Source organism: Camponotus floridanus, unplaced genomic scaffold (assembly GCF_003227725.1).
Source record: "Camponotus floridanus strain SB8 unplaced genomic scaffold, Cflo_v7.5 scaffold4, whole genome shotgun sequence".
NCBI classification, from domain to species: Eukaryota; Metazoa; Arthropoda; class Insecta; order Hymenoptera; family Formicidae; genus Camponotus; species Camponotus floridanus.
The window spans coordinates 634251-656981 of NW_020229547.1; the positions used below are offsets into that span (position 1 = coordinate 634251).

The 22731-nt window shown below is 24.9% G+C and overlaps 2 protein-coding genes and 1 long non-coding RNA gene across 4 annotated transcripts; 2 read left to right on the top strand and 1 right to left on the bottom strand.

Moving 5' to 3' along the window:
- Window positions 1-1075: 1075 nt before the first annotated feature.
- On the top strand, window positions 1076-2175 carry LOC112638891. The gene is made up of 3 exons (XR_003123200.1): window positions 1076-1362; window positions 1601-1873; window positions 1978-2175. It is a non-coding gene; the product is annotated as an uncharacterized LOC112638891 (long non-coding RNA).
- Window positions 2176-3681: 1506 nt separating this feature from the next.
- LOC105250993 (cytochrome P450 4V2) lies at window positions 3682-7383 on the bottom strand. Its single transcript, XM_025411483.1, has 5 exons — window positions 7318-7383; window positions 6080-6148; window positions 4842-5019; window positions 3929-4105; window positions 3682-3854 (listed from the first exon to the last, which is right to left on the bottom strand). Exons 1-5 carry the CDS (start codon window positions 7381-7383, stop codon window positions 3682-3684), a joined length of 663 nt encoding a protein of 220 aa, XP_025267268.1.
- A 9499-nt stretch (window positions 7384-16882) lies between these two features.
- LOC105248815 (3'-5' RNA helicase YTHDC2) lies at window positions 16883-22459 on the top strand. 2 transcript variants are annotated; one of them, XM_011253819.3, is made up of 8 exons: window positions 16883-17169; window positions 17460-17671; window positions 17777-17970; window positions 18138-20226; window positions 20314-20700; window positions 20777-21027; window positions 21105-21442; window positions 21526-22459. In XM_011253819.3, exons 2-8 carry the CDS (start codon window positions 17478-17480, stop codon window positions 21535-21537), a joined length of 3465 nt encoding a protein of 1154 aa, XP_011252121.1. In that variant the 5' UTR covers window positions 16883-17169; window positions 17460-17477; the 3' UTR covers window positions 21538-22459. The 2 variants fall into 2 exon arrangements, with proteins under 2 accessions (XP_011252121.1, XP_011252122.1); XM_011253820.3 differs by lacking the exon at window positions 16883-17169 and adding an exon at window positions 17176-17261.
- Window positions 22460-22731: the final 272 nt, after the last annotated feature.

Genomic DNA, 22731 nt, shown 5'->3' on the forward strand with positions numbered 1-22731 from the left:
TATTAAAGTACATTGAAAAAAAAATTCAAAAAAGCTTACAATATTTCAAATCGTTGTCTGATATTTCTTTTTAATTTTTGATTTATAATTACAAGAAAAAAATTTCTGTATATCTCTCTAAAACTATCAACAAATAAAACTTAAAAGATTATTCCTATTATATTTATTATAATTTGTTAAGCTATTTTTATTGGTAAAGTTAATATTTCTCTTTCTAAAGAAATTTTATTTCTTAAAAAGTGTTAATTATTAGTAGCATTAATAATTTTTTTAAAACAATCTATGAAATACTTTTCGAAATGAAAGTCTATTCTATTATAATTTTCCTAGAATTTTAGTCGTATTTTTTCTAAAAAATTCTAATCATTCTAATTATTAGCAATATGTTAATTAATTTTTTTACAATCATTTGATCGCTCAATAGAAAGTTACAGATATAGTATTTCGAAAACATCATACGAAAAACTGCGAAAAATAGCTTTCAAAATATTGGATGCAACGGTTTAAATATTAAGAGATATTTTTAAAATTCGTTGAATTTCAGACAACACATATCTTTAAAGGACTAAAAACCGATTTAAAATTATTATTCTCGTCTTTTAAAATGTCCCTTATTCTACTATATAGATTTTTTTTTCTTAGAATAAAAAATAATTAGCAAAGAAATATAATGTTTAAGAATTATAATATTTATATAAAAATTATTTTTATATTAAGTCATTTATGTGTTATTTTTTATATTATATATATAGTGCTACACATTATTACTTTCTTATTTTATAATTAATACTTAATTATAAATAATGTATGTAATATATTTAACTAATACAAAGCATAAATACAAATAATAATTCATAAAATATTTTTTTAATTAAATCCTAATTTTTTACATTATAATATATTGTTATTATTTTATTATTTTTCACATATATATTAAGTATGAGCATGTAGAACTTTTCATTATCGATAATAAAATAATGTCTCTTCGTAGAATAAAACATTCATATTTATTATTTTCGGTGCGATCAAAACGGTTGGTAATGTCATCGCTCTTTAATTACCTCATCGAGCCCAATGCCCAGTTGCTTGTGACGAAAATTTATATGGCTGGCCGTCTTTAATAGTATCTTGTCAGTGCTACTGATCAACATTTATTTCTCCGTTTTTGGCTTTCATTATATTTGTAAATTTTTTCTAATGAGATAAATGTATTCTCGTATAAGGTGCATCTAGCGAGTGAGTGCTTTTACATAATTTTGGCACAACTTCACGTGTATTTCGCAACATTGAGATCAGCACAAATTATCATATCGGAGCGAAATTCATGACCTCCGGCGTGTGTTGCATTAAAGTAATAAGAGTGTAAGTAAGCAGATTCTTAACGTTCTTTTTTTGTTTCCTTTTGGAGAACTGTTGAGACGATGCGATCGTTCAAATTTTTCGACCTTCGAGAAGTGAGAGAATTTCTATTTCCTTCAATTTACTATCCATTTTGTGTGTATCAGTTATAAATTAAATACCTCAATATATTTGAGTATATTTTATAAATATAATTTTTTTATATTGGTGTGTAATCAGTTTTTATTTGGATGTATTGCAGATTATACAATAAACTTTTTAATAGAATCAATATGTTGAGAGATTTATTAGTGACAAGTGATTGGAGCATTCATTCTATGCCATGCAGAAACCAGCAAAAACATTAACTTATAAGGGAACTTATACTGCAATAACAATGAATTTAACTATAAGAAAAATTGTTGGAAATTCCAAATCAAAAAAGAACTCAGAGTTCTCATCTTCCTACAACAAAAGAGAGAGCTTATATTCATGAATTGGTTAAAAAGCTTAATCTGAAATAAAAGAGCCAAAGGTAAAATCAAGTGCGATCATCACTATATTTGTCGAATATAGCGATTAAATTTATTCAGTTAATTTTCCTTTTAGTAGATTTTTTATTGTGTAATTTTTTTGCAGAAAGGATATGAATCGATTCTTGGTGGTATATAAGACAGAAGAATCAACAATAATTCAAGCTGATGCTGTGATAAAATTATGAAAACTATTTAAGTAAAGCATACATAATTTTTTATTATAAATCACAAAGACATCCTTTTGTTTTCTCTAATAAAGAAAAAACATTCTGTAAATAATGTTGCTTTATGAAAAAACTAATTGATGGCAAGTGTTATTTATATATAATTATTTATATAGTTGAAAATGATATAGAATATTTAACACATAACTTACTTAACTTAAATATAAATATTCATATAAAAACTTAGTACCTAATTAATTTTTGATATAATATTTTTATTGTTGCAGTAAATACAAATACACTAACATAAGACAATCAGAAAGTTCTAATAATAATGGCATACTGCAAGTACCTTAATTTAAACTGAATTTTGACATATTGCATTTCCACAAATCTTTATCAGTTTTTAATGTAGTAGAAGATGTATCATCAAGTGATTATAATCATGGATGAAATGTAATGCAACAAAATTACACATATACCGAGACATCTTGAAATCATCTTTAGAATCACTGTTTATAATACAATGATAAAAAATACAGTACAAATACAGTTAAAGATGATCAATGTGCTAGATCTATAGAAAGATCTCACTAAATTAATTAATTATTTACTAGATTTGCCAATTGAAAAAGTTGCTATATGCCATTCGTGTTAAAGTGTTAAAATAATCATATTCATGTGGTTATAGATAATTTAATTTATTACATTATAATATTTTCTAGATAAAATTAAGTTACTAATTAAATTACTTACCATCATTACTTTTATTAATAATTATTTAATCAATTTAATAAATTTTAAAGCTGCAATTCAATATCTTGCAAAATTTAATATCTTTGCGGTGGGAATAACTTTTGTCCTTGATTGTTTTTCGTTTAATTGTACATTTAGATTCTTAAAAAAATATTTTTTAAAACCAAAAGTAAAAAAAAATGGAATTACAGCTTTAAAATTTTTATAACTGATTATATAATTATTAACGACTGCGGTCAAGACTGCACTATGAAACAGCCTATCTTTATTCTCATAGAATGTAGAACAAAGATAGAATGATGTTTCAAAGCATCCAGAGCGTCTTCCCGACCGCAGGCAATATAAAATAATTATTAACAGTTTAACTTTTAAATTACTTAGCGTTAGAAAAAAATTAAAATTAAGAGAATTTAAATAAACATTCGGGGCAAATGTTTTAAAGAAAAATACTAAAAAAATAAAGTTATTCTTGTCAAATAACGAGTAAATTCGAGAAAATGACTTGAATCAGTTTTTAAACTGATTCAAGTCATTTTCTGAACATTTTAGATGCACTCAAAATAGATAAAAAAAAATTTTTTTTCTTATCTATTTTCTTAATTAGCAAATTACACAATAGAAACATAGACACATATACACATTCACTTTAACAAATATTTAATAAATACTATTTAACTATTGCATAAAACAATTGTAGATATGTATTCTTTCACATCTATTTTTGATGTTATTATTGAATTACATATTAGGAATTATACATTTAATTTCAATCATATAAATAAATTGCAACTTATATTTAGATTACCTTTTCGTTACATACATACTATAGCATATATGCAGAAACAACATACAAAAAATTAGATTATTTTCAATCAATATATTTTATTTTAATGTAATTCTCGTTTTTTCATAATGACATGTATAGGTTCATTACTACATAATGTTAGATTCATATTTAATTTAATTTTATCTATTTGAACACTTTTCTCTACTTTGAACATAAATGTTCTTATCAAAACTGCTAAGATAACTTTCATTGAAATCATTGCATATCTCATACCTGCAAAAACTTATATTCAAGTAAATTTTTTTATTATGATATATGTTTTATGTGATTTATTTATACTCTCTTACCTATACAATTCCTGAGTCCATAACCAAATGGCATGTAATGTTTGTAAGATGTTTCTATTTTCTCAGAGAGGAATCTGTCCGGGTCAAATACCAATGGATTAGGCCAATATTTTTTATTTCGGTGTAGATCCAGTATACTCAAGATAACATGAGTGTCTTTTGGCAAGATATTCTCTCCTAAAACATATATACTTATATTTAAATTATTATATAAAAATATATAATAGAAAAATATATAACAGCAGCATTAATTATTCTAATAGAATTATTATAATAGAAGCATAATAATTAATTTATATAAATAAGGCCATAGCATTATAATTCAAATCGTCTTCATTTTATGTACCGTTATGTATTTGACCGTTATGTATTTGATATACAAAATTGCCATTGAATAAATAACATTTCTTACTAAATATTAACATGATTTTTTCAAATTCTTTCTTATTAAAGAATTTTGATAAATTCAAACTTTAATTTTTTTTTGTTTTTTTTTAAGATTTAATTTTTAATGAATATTAAAGTTGCTTTAAACACAACAATTCCCTTTAATTTTATAATCAATTTTATCTTCAATTAAACAAAAAAGACTGATGTGTTTTATTCGAATTTTACTTTGCTTATAATTCATAATCGAAATAAATTCCAAGAATAATTTTATAAAGAGAAAAATATCGATATTATATAAAATATATTTAGTATTGAATATTTTTCTATATTTATTTTATCTTTATGTATAAGCATAAAATAAACGTATAATTCTTAAATAATAAAATAATATATGTTTGTTTATTTATATATATTTGTAGTTATCTTTTAACAATTATGATTTTTCATATTTAACTTATACATAATAATAATAATATATATATACATATATATAGTAATAAGATAATTATATTTAAAAACAAACCCATTTTTATATCCTTTGTTAAATATCGCCCAATTAACGGAAGACTAGGAAATAATCTCATAGTTTCTTTAATGACACGATCCAAATAATCCATATGTTGTAAATCTTCGTATTTAATTGGAGCAGATTTTGGAGTTTCTGTCTTATAAATTTTCCATAATTCTCTATATACTTTTTCCTATTACGATATTAAATAAGATACTTGATTATAAATATATAATAAATATATAGACATATACACAATATGTATAAATCATAAAAGATAATCTTATTAATTGCATTTACGAATTCGTATTTTGATATTTAAATGCTTATAATGATCAAAAATCAATGTAGACATTGTATAGCTTTATTAAAATTCTTAATTTAATTAAAACATTACACACAAAATTCTTATTTGAGCAAATTTGTAATAAATAAATATATGACGAATATTACATTTCTTTTCTGTTTACTTGTTATAGGTATTATACTTATTTTGAAAAAAAAGTCGTTAATACAAATTAAATTTAAGTTACAATTTGAACAAAGCTATAGCGATTTAATTATTCTATTAAGCTCAGTAGAAAGTACTGTATAATTTTCATGTACTTGTATATAATTCATATACTTGATATAATTTATATACTTGCATATTAAAAGATAATTCTAAATAAATTATTATTTGTGAATAATTGAATTATTGAAAAAGAATTCCAAACAAATTATTATTTGTGTGAATAATTGAAATATTATTATTTGTGTGAATAATTGAAATATTGAGAAAGAATTTTTTTATTACTGTTTAAAAATATATTCACCATAGAAGAGAATCGTACGAGAGGAGATCCGATAATAGATATAAGTGTTAATTATTTGATTTATACATAAAACCTGGAAGTCATAGACATTGTTACATGGAGAAGAAGAATAGTAATCGTACGAGCGATATTATTTTTCTACTGGTTGAAGATTGGCAAGCCAATAAAATAACTGATCTAAAAATTATTCTAAACTCACAATTCGCACGGTTAACAGATTTTTGTAAGAGCTGGCATGAATCAAAATGTAAAATTTAGCTACTACTTCTCTTTTCCATGTTCTCTCTTTTCCAACAATACATGTTCATGAACTTCGAAGTTGCACGTACAGATTATATACATATAATCAATCCCTATATCCTTATTGCCGGGCCACCTTTATCATTCACAACATATTTCGTTTATTGAATAAATTTAATAAATGTAATAAATACATACTTGTATCTGTGGAAAATTGGCTAACATAAGAATCACAAAATCTACCGTAGTAGCAATTGTATCACTGCCCTAATAGATACAAATTTAATTTGTTGATTAATACAATAAATAAGTTAAAACAAAAAAAGTTCTGATATATTGAATATAAAAATCGGAAACAAATAGAGCTAATAAAAACCGAATGCAATAAGTGATTGTATTTACATTGTAAAAATGTCATTAGTGTAAAAATGTGTAAAAACAGTATAAAAATTCTCTTCGATAATAATATTTCAGTTCTTTCTTTGGACCATCTTTCGCATACAGAGATAAATAATATGCTGATAAAATATTATTCGATATAAACAAACCAAGAATAATCATTAAACTGTATATGAGAAGAGTAGATAAAAATATTTAAATTTTTAATTTTCGTTAAATTTTAAATAATCGTTACATGCGTGATGAAGATATTTGTCTATTGAAATTATTTTCCTAAACTTAATAAATAACATTATATTATTAATTTCTTATTTAAAATATCCTATACATCCAAGATTTCGTTATTCCATTAAAATTCGTGACTCGTTATTCATGTATGAGATTCGTAATAACAGAGTGTTGCAAAGTGCTTTTATTAATATCATTATGTTTTTGATGCGTGTTTTTAATAATCTACTCATTTGCAATAGAATGCACCAAATCTTTATCTGAAATTTTATAATTCTTTACTGTATTATTTGTTTATTTAAGGAGAAGGTCTTTATGAAAACTTAATTTAATAAAGGGATGCAATTTGTTAATATTAGTATAAAATAAAATTATATTTCGATCACCAACTCTGTGTCTAAAATGTTTTAAAAAAACTAAAAAAAAAGAATATATATATATATATATATACACACATATATATACCTATATATAGTATGTTAAAAAATATAATACGATTTGTATTATCAACATCATAATCGATTTGTTTTTTTTTCTTTTCATATTAAATAATGTTAATTGTATTGCAATAATATATTATTTATTTTTGTATGCTAAGAGGAAAAATGCTTCACAAAAGAACCATTATTAAAAGAAATTTTTACATAATGTAATGCATTTATTATTATTAGATTCGATTCTTATTAGTCCTATTCTTTCCGAATTTTTTATATTTAATAAATTGCAATAAATTATGTTTGTTTATATATAAATATAGTTATAGAAATATTTTAGATACCGCAGAAATTATATAGAAATATTTTACATACCCCAATTAACATCGTTATTAGATTATCATGTATCATCTCTTGCGGATATTTGTTTTGAAAAGACATTTCTATTATACTGTCAAGAAATGTCTTGCCTATATTATATAAAAAACAAAATGTAAAATTTTGTGCATGTCTGTATATATTAATTAGTATCTTAATTTTATAATAGTACGATTAAATATGTCACTTTAAAAATTAATATTGAAAATAAGTTCAGAAAAAGAAAAATATCTTCAGCAATGATTAATAAATTATTGATATGATTATTAAATGATTGATAAATTTAAATTTTAATAATGTTTTAACAATTGAAACAAGCACTTTAATAGTATCTTAAGTTTTTGAAAAAAAATTATATTGCTGACAATTTATAAATCTTACATCATAATACAACAATAAAAACATACAAATAAAAAATAAATAAAAACTTACGAGTTGTTCCATATTTAATGTCATTCTGTGCGTTTAATGCATATATATGCTTTTGTACTATCTATGTAATAATAAATTATGTAGTAAATATATATATTATAAAATACAAGTTATAAATTAATTCATTATTAGTATTCGCATTTACCTTGTCTGTAAAAGAATGTAAGAAGTTTATCTTCCTTTGCTGTTCTCGTCCCAAAGCAGTAAGATTGAATATAAAATCAGGATATAAGAATATATTTTGTATTCTTGACATACAAATTTGTTTCAAGCTAAAAAATCTTTTTTTTAAAATAATATTTTATATAATACAAAGCATTTAACACTAATTATTAAATTCTACGAATAGAACTGTTGAATAAGAAAAAATGTTGTTCTCTTATACGTCAACAATATTATTTATTTCTAGTTCTAAGTATACATCAACAATATTATTTATCATAAATATTTAATTTAAAATATAATTGCTATATTTATAAAAATTCTTATGAAAATACAATTTCTTAAAAAATTTGTAAGTTATTTTTAAATAAACTTATTATAATGATTTATAACATTTACATTAATATTGTAAGAAATTAGAGCTAACAAAATTATTTTACCTCGTTATTGCTTCCATATATTGATTGATTTCATTGGATAAGGATTCCACTTTGATATTCGTCATTATGTCTTTATAATGTCATGAAAAATAAAATAATTAATCAAGATTTATAACTATCACGATTTATAATCATTAATTTATTAATAATATTAAGTTATACATTTTATATATTCGTTAAACAAATGTAATACGAAATTTTTAAACAGAAAATGAAAGTTTCTTACAAAATACTTGAAAATAACAATTAACTATAGATTGGTTATTTTTAGTATTCAATTTTCTCTACATATCCAGGTAGCAGAATGACGTCAAATGACGTTTAAAGTAACGTTTTAATGAAGTGATAGTACGTCATTAAGGTCTCTTTAGATGTTATCTTGCTACCTGAGTATAAATTTATTTATATTGAATTTTGAATAATATTTTATAACATATCTTATTATCAAAATCTTCTAAAAAGTAAAATATATAAAATACAAAAACTCAAAAATCAAAAGATATAATAATAACTCGTACTAAATTACGCGTAGCAATAGCGAAGCGAACTATGTATATGAATCGTCCAGTTACAAAAATAATAGATTATTGGATCTCACAAAGTAATAGTTCTACCATTTAAAATCTTAATAGTTATAATCGACAGCTTGGATCTCATTATAAAGAAAGTGTTTATTTTTGTTCTATGTACTCAATAAACGAAAAGAGATGTAGAATTCTAATGTTTTTATTCAAGAAATATTTTAATAATCATCATGTTGCTTTTCGTTCTTTTCCATTACATGTGTCTCTATTGTATATGTTCTTTGGCGTACGATTTTTTTTATTATATGTAAAAAGTTTCTGTACAAAATGATATGAATCCTACTGCACAGTCACTATTTTGAACACTTTGGATAAAGCTTATCGGCGATAAGTTACTTCGCGGTATATATACAAATGTACAATATACATATTCTATATTTATATGATTGGACATCTACATTTTATATATTCTATGATGGGATAATTTATATATTGTTTAAACTTCTGTTCTTTTATACAATATGAATTAACGCCATTAATTATAAGCTTATTAGAAATCTAATCATTCTATGCATTATTAAGATTTAATAAATAAGATGATTTTAATTAAATAATTTGTGTATAAATATTACTAAAAAAAGATTAATGTACAATTGTCTTTCTAAATTTAAAAGTTTTAAATATTGTCTTTATAAGAAAAAGTAGAAAAATGCACTGTCCACACAAAAAAACTTCGTGTATAAAAGGGTATTAGTTTACAAAAAATAATAATACATAAAAAAATGTTATACAAACATTATTAAAACAAACATTATTTTATCATCTACTGTACAAATTTCTTTTATATAAAAAATTATAATGTAGCAAATAAGCTAAAAAACTATTTAAAGTTATATATATTTCTTGTTAAATTTATAATATTACAAAATACTGCAAAAATTTAAAAGTCATAAGTATTTCATACAAAAGATTTTTGTATTGCTATATCAATTGTAATAAAGTAACATGAATAATATGATAAAAGATTTTACTATCCATAATAAAATATTTTATTAACAAATTTCAAATTTGTAATACATAAAAATTATAATAGATTATACAGATTAAATTACATGGCAATCAAATATGTTTTTATCGTTATAATAAAGAAAGTTCTCTTACAGACATTTCTAAATGAAATACAATATTATACATATAATATGAATAAATAACAAAGTTTTTTTGTATTATTTTATTAAATTTTTATAATTTTTATATTTTTGCAATATTTTTGATATTAATATTTTTGCAAGAAAGATATATAAGTTTATATAATTTTTTTGCAAATTGACACATTTTCATATCATAATTTTTTTAAAATAAAACAGATTTTCGTGGATAATGAAATAATATTACTTTGTATTAAACTAAAATTTTTTTTAAAAATAATTTTTTTAACGATCGTGTGTATAAATTTGGAGTTTTTCCAGGTTTTCTTGAAAAGAATTTATATAGCTTTTTTATATGAATTTTTATATTATAATTTTGATGCGAATTTATGATTAACTCAAATGCAATTACAATTACAATTACAAATGCAATTATAATTACAATTTTTATATTACAATTAATTCAAATGCAAACTTATAATTATAATTAATTCAATGAAATAAATTTAATTCTGCTATTGTTAAATTATTGTAATTATGACAATTTTTTACTCCTAAAAATTTTATCTTTATATCATCTTTATTTAATATTATTTAATTTATGGACTATTTATAAGATGCGTCACACAAATAAGATGTTAAAGATAAGCATATGCATAAAGATTATGTATAAAATGTATAACACAACTATGTACGATTTTTTTTTTAATTATTTTATATATATATATATATATATATATACACATACATACATACATTCATACATATATATATATATATATATATATATATATATATATATACAGACGTTTTATAAATAAATAGAAATATTTAATCTTACCGCACGCACTATTCAGAGCATATTTTGATATTTGATTTAAAAGGATCATTTTATTTTCTTTTAACACAATCTTTTCTAATTGATCTGTTAATATTACAGATTGTTCGACAAATACATTAAAAGAGTTTTGTAGTGCGATTGTATTAAAATTCGGTGCTATTTTTTTTCGATTTTTAATCCATGTCGATACTGAAATAAATATATAAGAAGATAAAGTAAAAAAAAAGAATATATAATATACAAATAAAAATCATGATAATAAAAAATGTTAAAAATTTAAGTAATAATAATTTTAAATTTGCTACATTGCTGTCGAAGTATAAATAAAAATATTATATGACTACAGAAATACAAGTAAATTATAAAAGTTGTTTTAATTATGTTATTATGTAATTTAAATATTATAAAGAAAAATTAATATTATTAATATTTATAATATTATTAATATAATATTATGAATCATTATTAATAATCATTAATAATCATTATTATTATTGAGAATTATTAATAATAATTAATAATAATAATAATAATAATAATAATAAAATGATTATTACAATATTATTTTTTCTGTTGTCAATGATTTCGATTGACATTTTCACACTGCGACAATATTCCATGCCGGCATATTTGGAAAAAACCGCTAAAAATCTGGACTATTTTATAAAATCACTACGAACAGTCTTGGGCTAACAACGTTATAAACTAAGATAAATCCGATAAAAATGGATAGCAGCCCTAATTAGAAGTTATTTTAAATTTTATTATATTAACAATATCTTACCAGGTGCTGTGAGTAATCCTTTACCTAATATTGGTTCAAGAAATTTATATTGTATATTTTTCTCTTCACTATTATGTAAGATTATCTACAATGTTATATGAAATATTGTTAAATAATTCGAATACATATCTGTTATGTTATTCAGACAATTAACATGAGTAGTTTAGATGTCAAATGATACAGTCGACCCAAACTTGACATCAAATTATTAACAAATTTGAGATACAAATAATGTAATCATAGAATTATACTAAATTCATCTGTTTTCAGAGTCAATCAGATTGCATAATTAAATCATTTTTATATACTTATGATAAAAACAAACGCTAAAATCTTTATTTCTCAAATTTTTATTGTTCGTCTTGTACCACTTGATATTTGGGCTATTCATGTACTTTAGAAAATCACTTTGGTTAGATTAGTGATAAATTATGATAAAGATATAGAGAGTTATTATTTATTTGGAATCTATATACGTATTCCCTAAATAAATTAATTTGTTTGAATCATTCAATTAAAATATATTTATATTGAAATATATAGGCATTATTTTTTACCTGCATTTGATCAAATTCACATGTTCCAATAAATAATTTGTTAGCCATGTAAAATTTAAATGGAGATGGATATTTTCTTGCGAGTTGAGATATAATATTTATAAATTCTAAAAAATATTTATTATATAAGGTAATTTATCAAAATTTTATTATTTTGAATTAATAACAATATTTAGCGGTAATTAATTTTTGGATAAATATTTTTATCTTCTTTATTATTACCTTTAGAATTCTGCAGAAAAAAATAATAGGCACTTCCAATAAATGGAAATGCTTTTGGACCAGGCAGAGTGTTTACCGTTTTAATAGAAGATCGTCGGTGACAGTAATTCGAGATGAAATAACTTATGACAATACCTGCCAATACAATTAACACAACACTTATAAATGGCATTATTAAACAATGATAACAGCGAAATAGTATGGTTTTGCAGTAATGCTCTACTACTTCTATAGATGATGTGGACACTTTTATTATATCTTCCCCACCCAATCATACGATAATAATTAAAAAAACACAATTTACATAATGCGTCCTTTAAATTGGAAAGTAAATGCATTAAATTTTATTGAAATATCAAATCTCACACAGAAAATTTTTAAGAATTTTTCAGATTAAAAAGAAGGTAAAATGTTTTGGTTTAAAATGCATTACTTTTACAAGATTCTAAAAAATAATAATTTTGATGCTATATCAAATGATAATTTTTACTTTGCTATTTTTTAAAATTCTTTTATATGTATAACTTAATGTTAGCTATTTTGTCTTTAAAGGAAGAAAATCAAATTTTTCAATAAAGGAAATCAAATCTATCAACAAAATTTAAATCAACAAAAATCCTACTTTAGGTATTCTCTTTCTCTCTCTCTCGTTTTTTTAGAATTATATTATATCATATAAAAATTAGCTGTGTATATGTGTGTCTGTATATACAAGATGTTTCAGGATGTCCTAATATATAAATTTAGGACCTCATAATAAGAAAAAATTTGACACCTCTGAAGGTGTGCTCGTAAACATTTTGTTTAAGAGATACATCAACTGAAGTTATAGGAAAGTTAGGAATGATAAATTTATTATATACGACTACTAAACAAAAAGTTTTAAAAAAACTTTTAAATAAAAGATTTATTGAAGGCTAATAATATTAACGCCTTCCCTGATGCGGCCGAGAATACTCGTCCCGGCTAGTCTTGCAAATTCTGACACGGCCGAGTTATCTCGTGTCAACTTTTTCTTTTTCTTTCTTCCTCTAGGAGAAATAACTCTGAACTACTAATCAAAAAATGTAATAAAACAATGTGACAATTTTTTGTCACATTTGTTGAAAAAAATTTAGGGATTAATTTTAATTTTTTAAAAAGAAGAATTATTGAAGCAATTACATTATATATAAAACAATTACAGCTGTCCAATGGCGTTTTACTATTGATGTCATGGAAGAAAGATATTGAACCAATGTTCAAGGCCATCACTTTGAACAAAATTTACTATAATTATGTTACAGTTTTCATATTTTCTAATAATTTTAAAGTAGTTGAAACATTATTAATTTATTTCTGATAACCTGACAATAATTTTATAAAATTTTATATTGAAAATGTTTAGATAATAATATCTCTTAATAAATCGTTTATAGGTATACCTTCAGACGATAATTTTTTCTTGTTTTGAGGTCCTAATTTATATGTTAAGTTAGAATATTTAATCTTGAACTAATTTGTTAGCCTATATAATATTTTCATATAATTGCATTGGCATATATAAATAAATTATTACATGTACTGTTCCACAAGCATCGATATATTTTTTTATTTAAAGCACCAACAAAATACTATAAAGACTAACTAACCTTAGCATATATAATTGTTTTGATTAACAGTAGAAAATTAAATGAAAAAAATACATATACTTGAAAGTAAGCACTTTCATTAAAAATACTATGAGCAATACAAGTAGTGATCTATTTTAGTAGTTGAAATACTACTATTTACGTATTTAGTGCATTTATTTTTCTATGCAAAATTACTATTTATGTATTACTATTTAGTATATTATGTATTTAATATGTTTATTTTTTTATGAAAATTGTATCTTTCTACGCGAAAGAAAAACAGCATGCATAACCGCTTCTTAATTTTTATGAAAAAACTATGTTGATAAAATATGTGATTATATTATTATTCAATCATACATGATATCTGATTTTTATAAGATACTTTTATTTAAAAAAAAGAGAGAAGTCCTATCTATATTATATAGAAAGACAGAATATATATAAAATTTTATGTGCATGTGCATGCACAATAATAATGAAAATTTTTTGAAAATTACTAAGAATCATAAATTTAAAATATTTATTAAAGTAAACATTATTAAGATTAAATTTCTTTTTTTAAAAATTTTATTTTTACAATATTTCAACATCAAATATTTTAAAAACTTAAAAAGAACACCATATAATTTAAAGCATATTTTATTGAAAATTGCATCTTTATAATATATATCAAAAAAAATTATCAATATAAATTAGTATCAAAATTGTTAGGATAATTTTTATGGAAATTATTGCATATTTCATATTTGCACAATCTTGGTAATTATACACGCAAATAATGCACTCATTAAAATATCATTATTAATTATACATTCAGTTATGTTCTTACTCAAGATATACATCTCTTGACCTTTATAAAAAGCTTCTACTAAATCTCAAAAAAAGAAGTCCTATCAATATTATTTAATAAAAATGGAATATAAAATTTTATGCTCATATGTATGCACAATAATGATAAAAACTTTTTTAGAAATTATTAAGAATGAATTTACATCATATACTAATGTTTAAAAGTATTGAGGTTAAATCTCTTTTTCTAAAACTTTTATTTTTACAATATTTTAAAATTAAATATTTTAAAAACCAAAAGAGAACGCCGTAATTCAAAACATATTTGATTGAAAATTACATCTTTATAATATATATCAAAAGGAGTTATCAATATAAATTAGTATCAAAATTGTTAGGATAATTTTTATGAAAATCATCGCATTATTTCATACTTGCACAATCTTGGTAATTACACACAAATAATGCACGCATTAAACATCATTATTAATTATACATTCAGTTATATTCTTATTCAATTATACATCATCTCCTGACCTTTATAAAAAGCTTCTATTAAAATCTCAAAAAAAAGAGAAGTCCTATCTACATTATTTAACAAAAATAGAATGTAAAATTTTATACTCATATGTATGTGTAATAATGATAAAAACTTTTAAGAAATTATTAAGAATCATAAATTTATTATCATATATCAAAATTTAAAAGTGTTCATCCAAAATTCATCCAAAGCCGCAAGGCATGGATTATGTAATAATAAATAATAAATAATAAATAATATATTGTGAGATTATTTAAAAGATTAAGAATATTAACGACATGTTAAATTTAAAAATATCTGCTTAATATTTGCAACATATTTAATATTCATATATATTGTGGAATCTTTCAATTATTAAAACAAAATAAAAAACCATTTTTCGCGTATATTCATATAATTAATAAGATAAAATTAAAATTAAATGAAATTTATTAAAGTACATTGAAAAAAAATTCAAAAAAGCTTACAAGATTTCAAATCATTGTCTGATATTTCTTTTTAATTTTCGATTTATAATTAGAAGAAAAAAATTTCTGTGCATCTCTCTAAAACTATCAACAAATAAAACTTAAAAGATTATTCTTATTATATTTATTATAATTTGTTAAGCTATCTTTATTGGTAAAGTTAATATTTCTCTTTCTAAAGAAATTTTATTTCTTAAAAAGTGTTAATTATTAGTAGCATTAATAATTTTTTTAAAACAATCTATGAAATACTTTTCGAAATGAAAGTCTATTCTATTATAATTTTCCTAGAGTTTTAGTCGTATTTTTTCTAAAAAATTCTAATCATTCTAATTATTAGCAATATGTTAATTAATTTTTTTACAATCATTTGATCGCTCAATAGAAAGTTACAGATATAGTATTTCGAAAACATCATACGAAAAACTGCGAAAAATAGCTTTCAAAATATTGGATGCAACGGTTTAAATATTAAGAGATATTTTTAAAATTCGTTGAATTTCAGACAACACATATCTTTAAAGGACGACTAAAAACCGACTTAAAATTATTATTCTCGTCTTTTAAAATGTCCCTTATTCTACTATATAGATTTTTTTTCCTTAGAATAAAAAATAATTAGCAAAGAAATATAATGTTTAAGAATTATAATATTTACATAAAAATTATTTTTATATTAAGTCATTTATGTGTTATTTTTTATATTATATATATAGTGCTACACATTATTACTTTCTTATTTTATAATTAATACTTAATTATAAATAATGTATGTAATATATTTAACTAATACAAAGCATAAATACAAATAATAATTCATAAAATATTTTTTTAATTAAATCCTAATTTTTTACATTATAATATATTGTTATTATTTTATTATTTTTCACATATATATTAAGTATGAGCATGTAGAACTTTTCATTATCGATAATAAAATAATGTCTCTTCGTAGAATAAAACATTCATATTTATTATTTTCGGTGCGATCAAAACGGTTGGTAATGTCATCGCTCTTTAATTACCTCATCGAGCCCAATGCCCAGTTGCTTGTGACGAAAATTTATATGGCTGGCCGTCTTTAATAGTATCTTGTCAGTGCTACTGATCAACATTTATTTCTCCGTTTTTGGCTTTCATTATATTTGTAAATTTTTTCTAATGAGATAAATGTATTCTCGTATAAGGTGCATCTAGCGAGTGAGTGCTTTTACATAATTTTGGCACAACTTCACGTGTATTTCGCAACATTGAGATCAGCACAAATTATCATATCGGAGCGAAATTCATGACCTCCGGCGTGTGTTGCATTAAAGTAATAAGAGTGTAAGTAAGCAGATTCTTAACGTTCTTTTTTTGTTTCCTTTTGGAGAACTGTTGAGACGATGCGATCGTTCAAATTTTTCGACCTTCGAGAAGTGAGAGAATTTCTATTTCCTTCAATTTACTATCCATTTTGTGTGTATCAGTTATAAATTAAATACCTCAATATATTTGAGTATATTTTATAAATATAATTTTTTTATATTGATGTGTAATCAGTTTTTATTTGGATATATTGCAGAGTACATTACATTTTTTAACCTAAAATCAACGTGTTGATTTATTGATAACAGGTGATCTGAGCATTCACTATGCCACGCAGAAAACAGCAAAGACATCGTCCTATAGGGGAGGATACCAGAATAGCAGTGAATTTAACTATAAAAAAATTATTAGAGACTCAAGATCAAAAGGAGTTAGAGTTTCCATCCTCGTACACAGCAGAAGAAAGAGCTTACATTCATGAACTAGCTAGAGAACTTGGTCTCAAATCCAAAAGCCGAGGGTACAGTCAAGTGTGACGAATGTTACATTTATTGAATATAGCGATTACATTTCTTCAGTTAATTTTCCTTTCAGTAGATTTTTTATTGTGTATTTTTTTTTGCAGAAAAGGTATGAACCGATTCTTGACAGTATATAAAAGAGAAGGATCAACAATAGTTCAAGCTGATGCTGTGATAAAATTGCGAAAACCATCGAAGCAAAGCATATATAATTTGATGCAGTCTTTTCCATTAAATCACAAAGAATGTCAAGACTTGCTTCCTCCAATTGAGAGGGAACGTCCTCTTAATAATGATGGTATGTATAAAATTAATTGATGACAAGTACATTAATTATTTATATATAATTATTTATAGTTGAAGATGATAAGAAATACTTAACTACTATATGTTACATGTATTTATAAATTGATATAAAAACTTAGCCATTAATTAGTTTTTCATGGAATATCTTTATTGTTGCAGTAAATACAAACACTAAGACAATGGGAAGGCTGAATAATAGCATACCACAAGTACCTCAATTAAAAACTAATTTTGATGTGCTGCATTTCCGCAAGTCTTTACCAATTTTTAGTGCGAGAGAAGAAATTATTAATGCATTGAACAATCATCAAGTAGTTATAATCGCGGGTGAAACAGGATGCGGTAAAACTACACAAGTACCGCAGTATATCTTGGAACATTATCAGCAAAAGCATCAAGCTTGTAGAATCATTTGCACGCAACCTAGGCGCTTGTCAGCTGTATCTGTAGCAGAAAGAGTGGCATTTGAGAGGGACGAAAAAATCGGTCAGACATTCGGATATCAAATAAGACTGGAAAGTAGAGTAGCTCCAAAAACTCTTTTGACATATTGTACAAATGGAGTACTACTTAGAACTTTAATGGGTGGTGATTCTGCTCTAACTACGCTCACGCATATCATCGTCGACGAAGTTCACGAACGAGATAGATTTTGTGATTTTCTTTTGATAGCCTTAAAGGATGCGTTAGTTAAATATCGTTCCTTAAAACTGATACTTATGAGTGCTACAATGGATATTAGTATCTTTGCAAAATATTTTAATAAATGTACTGTCATCAACGTCCCAGGCCGATCGTACGATGTGGATGTATATTTCTTGGAGGATATTTTGAAAATGACTGGTTATATGACGAAGGAAATGCTCATAAAAAAAAAGGAATTTTTAAAATGTAAAGATAAACAAAAAACTTTGGAATCTTGGAAACAATATAAGCCCCAGCATTCTAATAGAAACACCAGGAGTGAAAAAAATGTGTTGCCTGCTCCAATATTAGCTCAACAAAATGATCCTATACCGGAGAAAGTTAAGTTAGAACCTTGGCTAATAGAAGAAATGGATAAGAGTATTTTTGATGCTTGGGTAAATGGCAGAGAGGACAATTTTGCGCAGCTCTTGCATTTTATACTTTCAGAAAATGTATCTGTGGATTATCAGCATTCTGAGACTTCTATAACACCCTTGATGGCTGCTGCTGTTAGAGGCTGCATAAACACAACCGAACAACTTTTAAATCTAGGAGCGAATCTTCATTTGAGAGCCGTTAATGATTATACCGCATTAGACTGGGCAAAGAGCAGGAATCATACTGAATGTGCTGAATTAATTGAAGCTTATATGAAAACTTACGATTGCGTGGTACCAAATAATGAATTAGCACACGTTACGGACACAACTTCTCTCTCTGAGGAAGATAAACTATTGCTCGATGTATATCATCATACATTTAACGATGATAATATAGATTACAATTTACTTTTAGAATTAATTTTTTACATTCATGTAAAAATGCCTCCTGGCTCTATTTTAATATTTTTACCGGGATATGACGATATCGTAACAATGAGGGAAAGAATAAATGCAGAAGAGAAAAGAATGAATCAGAACCTACGTTACAATTTATATGTTCTTCATTCAAATATGCAGACTTGTGATCAAAAGAAAGTATTTAAACCCAGTCCTCAGGGTACACGAAAGATTATTCTTTCTACGAATATATCAGAAACTAGTATCACAATCGATGATGTTGTTTACGTCATTGATTCGGGAAAGGTTAAAGAAAAGTCTTTTGATGCTATATCGGGCGTATGTACGCTGACTTCCAACTGGATATCTCAAGCATGTGCAAAGCAGCGAAAAGGTAGAGCAGGTAGATGTAGGAGAGGAATTTGCTATCGTCTATTTTCCTCGGTTCGATATAATAATATGCAGCTTTACCAAACACCTGAGATTCTACGATTACCATTACAAGAACTGTGTTTATTCACGAAACATTTAACACCGGGAAACACACCTATAGCTGAATTCTTGGATAAAGCTTTAGAGCCACCATCTAATGTAGTGACCAGAAATGCAGTTCAATTATTAAAGACAATCGATGCGCTAGATCCATGGGAAGACCTCACTGAATTAGGAAGTCATTTACTAGATTTGCCGATTGAACCGAGACTCGGGAAGATGTTACTGTATGCCGTTGTTCTAAAATGCTTAGATCCCATTTTGACAATCGTTTGTAGTTTAGCATACAAGTGAGTATACATATGGATACATACACAATGCATACAAATTTGAACTTTATACAATTACTCATTATGTTACAAAACAATTGATTATAGAGATCCTTTTATACTACCATCGCAACCATCGCAAAAGAGAGCTTTGACTGCGGCACGAAAAAAATTTGCCACTGGAACGTATTCGGACCATATGGTAGTATTGCGAGCATTCCAAGGTTGGCAGAATGCTAGAGCGGCCGGCAAGGAACGTGCCTTTTGCGAGAAGAATTTTATCTCCGCTCCTGTGATGGAGATGGTGGTCGGAATGCGTACGCAACTACTTGGTCAATTGCGCGCATCTGGATTCGTCAGAGCTAGGAGTCCTGGAGACATTCGGGATTTAAATTCTAATTCAGAGAATTGGGCAGTTGTGAAAGCAGCATTGACCGCGGGCTTGTATCCCAATTTAATTCGAGCTGATCGAGAACACATGCAGTTACGAACGCAGTATGTATTGTATTTAACAAACTGGCATAATATGTAAATAATCTGTAACGTTTCTATATGTGCTTATACTTTATAGAAAAGAAGTTAAGGTATTTTTCCATCCATCGTCCACCTTGAGAGATTATCCTAAATCTCCGAGGATGACATCCGCTCAAACACACGCAGCTAATGTACAAACTTTACCATGTGATTGGCTCATTTATGAAGAGATGAGCCGTACAGGACGTTTCTGTCACGTGAAAGTCGTCACACTCGTTAACCCATTAACTGTAGCGCTATTTAGTGGACCAGCTAGATTACCAATGAATATAATTTGTGAAACTGAAGGTAAGCAGCGCATCCATATCTTATATATAATCTGTCATCATAACATGAGATATATATTTGTATAAAAATATTGACAGCTGTCCCGGAAAGCGAATCGGATTCAGAGGTTGACGAATCTCACGAAGGAACTATTTTTAAACTGGATGATTGGGTAGTGTTTAAGCTTGATCCTGAAACGGCCCAATTGTTTTTATATTTGCGGCAGAAGTGGAACGCTTTATTCCTTAGGCGTATGAAAGCACCGAGCAAAGCTATGTCGGCGTTAGACGAAAAAGTTATAAACACTTTAGTGACAGTGATTACGAATGAGGAGCAAGCGTGTGGGCTCCAACAACCCGCTGGTATTGGCCAACGGCCACGTCCATTAATCGTCGATTATTATCCTGCTAATGTTAGAAGAGATGATTATCCAGAAGTAAGTCCATAATATCTCTGTTTAATATTACTCTAAATATAATATAGTTTAATGAATTTTAATGTGATTTCTGCGTTTTTTAGAGATATTTCTAAAAAATAAGAAGAGGAAATATATAAAAATCTGTTGTTGTGTACAATCTGCAATTTATGCATTTTTTGGGTCGCTAATTTTAGCAAATAGAAATCACTGTATTAATATATATGCTGTTCTATATTTCTTGAATGACTCTTTTTGTTGATAGTGGATATTTATAAAGATACATAGCTGATTGTATATCTATCTGTGGATATTTATTGAATGTATGTGAATGCTTTCATATAAATATTGCATTCTAATTTACAGTATTGATAAAGACTGTTAGAGTAATATATATAATAAGTTTTTTGAATAATACTTATATAATACTTGTGATCCCTCCTTTCTCTCTATTTTTGTTAAAGTAGAAACATTTGTTTGTTTTTACTACGGAATTGTAGCGCCTATACTTCTAAAATAGAATATCTTCTGTATTTCCTGAAGAATATAGATAAATGATAGATTGATTCGACATCGATCATTATAAGGTCGATATATATATTTCCGCGATAGATCCGTTCTATCAGAGTTACAGCGGATGTAAAACAATAGAAATATGATCAAGAAAGCACTCCAATCGGATCCCCAATTCGGAAGTATGTAAATAGGCCTTAAACCCTATATCTTATATAAAAATATGTGATATATTGTGTAGGCACTAAACTCTAGCTTAACTACTTTTTGTACTACATATAATATATGTCACATTACTCTCTCTAGTTAGCATAAATTATTATTAACTATTAAGTAGCAGTTCCATACAATGCAAAATATGCAAAATAATTCGTTATCACATTGTGTGCTACTTAGGATATGATTTTCATGCAGTATTTTACATAGCAGTTCTGATTATTGTTTAAAGAACAAACTGAATAAGAGTGATATCATTTTATAATTATATTACTAGTGCAAATTTATCTACACTTACTATATTGATAACTATTGAATATTTTATATTCATTAATAATGATTAATGATTCTTTAAGGCTTTTCATATAAGTATATTTTGGAAAAAGAAGTGTGTATGCAAAGTATAATATATATCAATATTTAATTTAATTTAATTTTCAACTTTCTTTTAACAGTGTTTTAATCTTTAGTGATTGCTAGGTAAATAGAAATGTTAAAGCTAGGTACAGCATCACAGCGAGCTTTAAGTGATTGTAATACTGGTCAATATTATATGTGATAAAAAATCTCATATATAATAA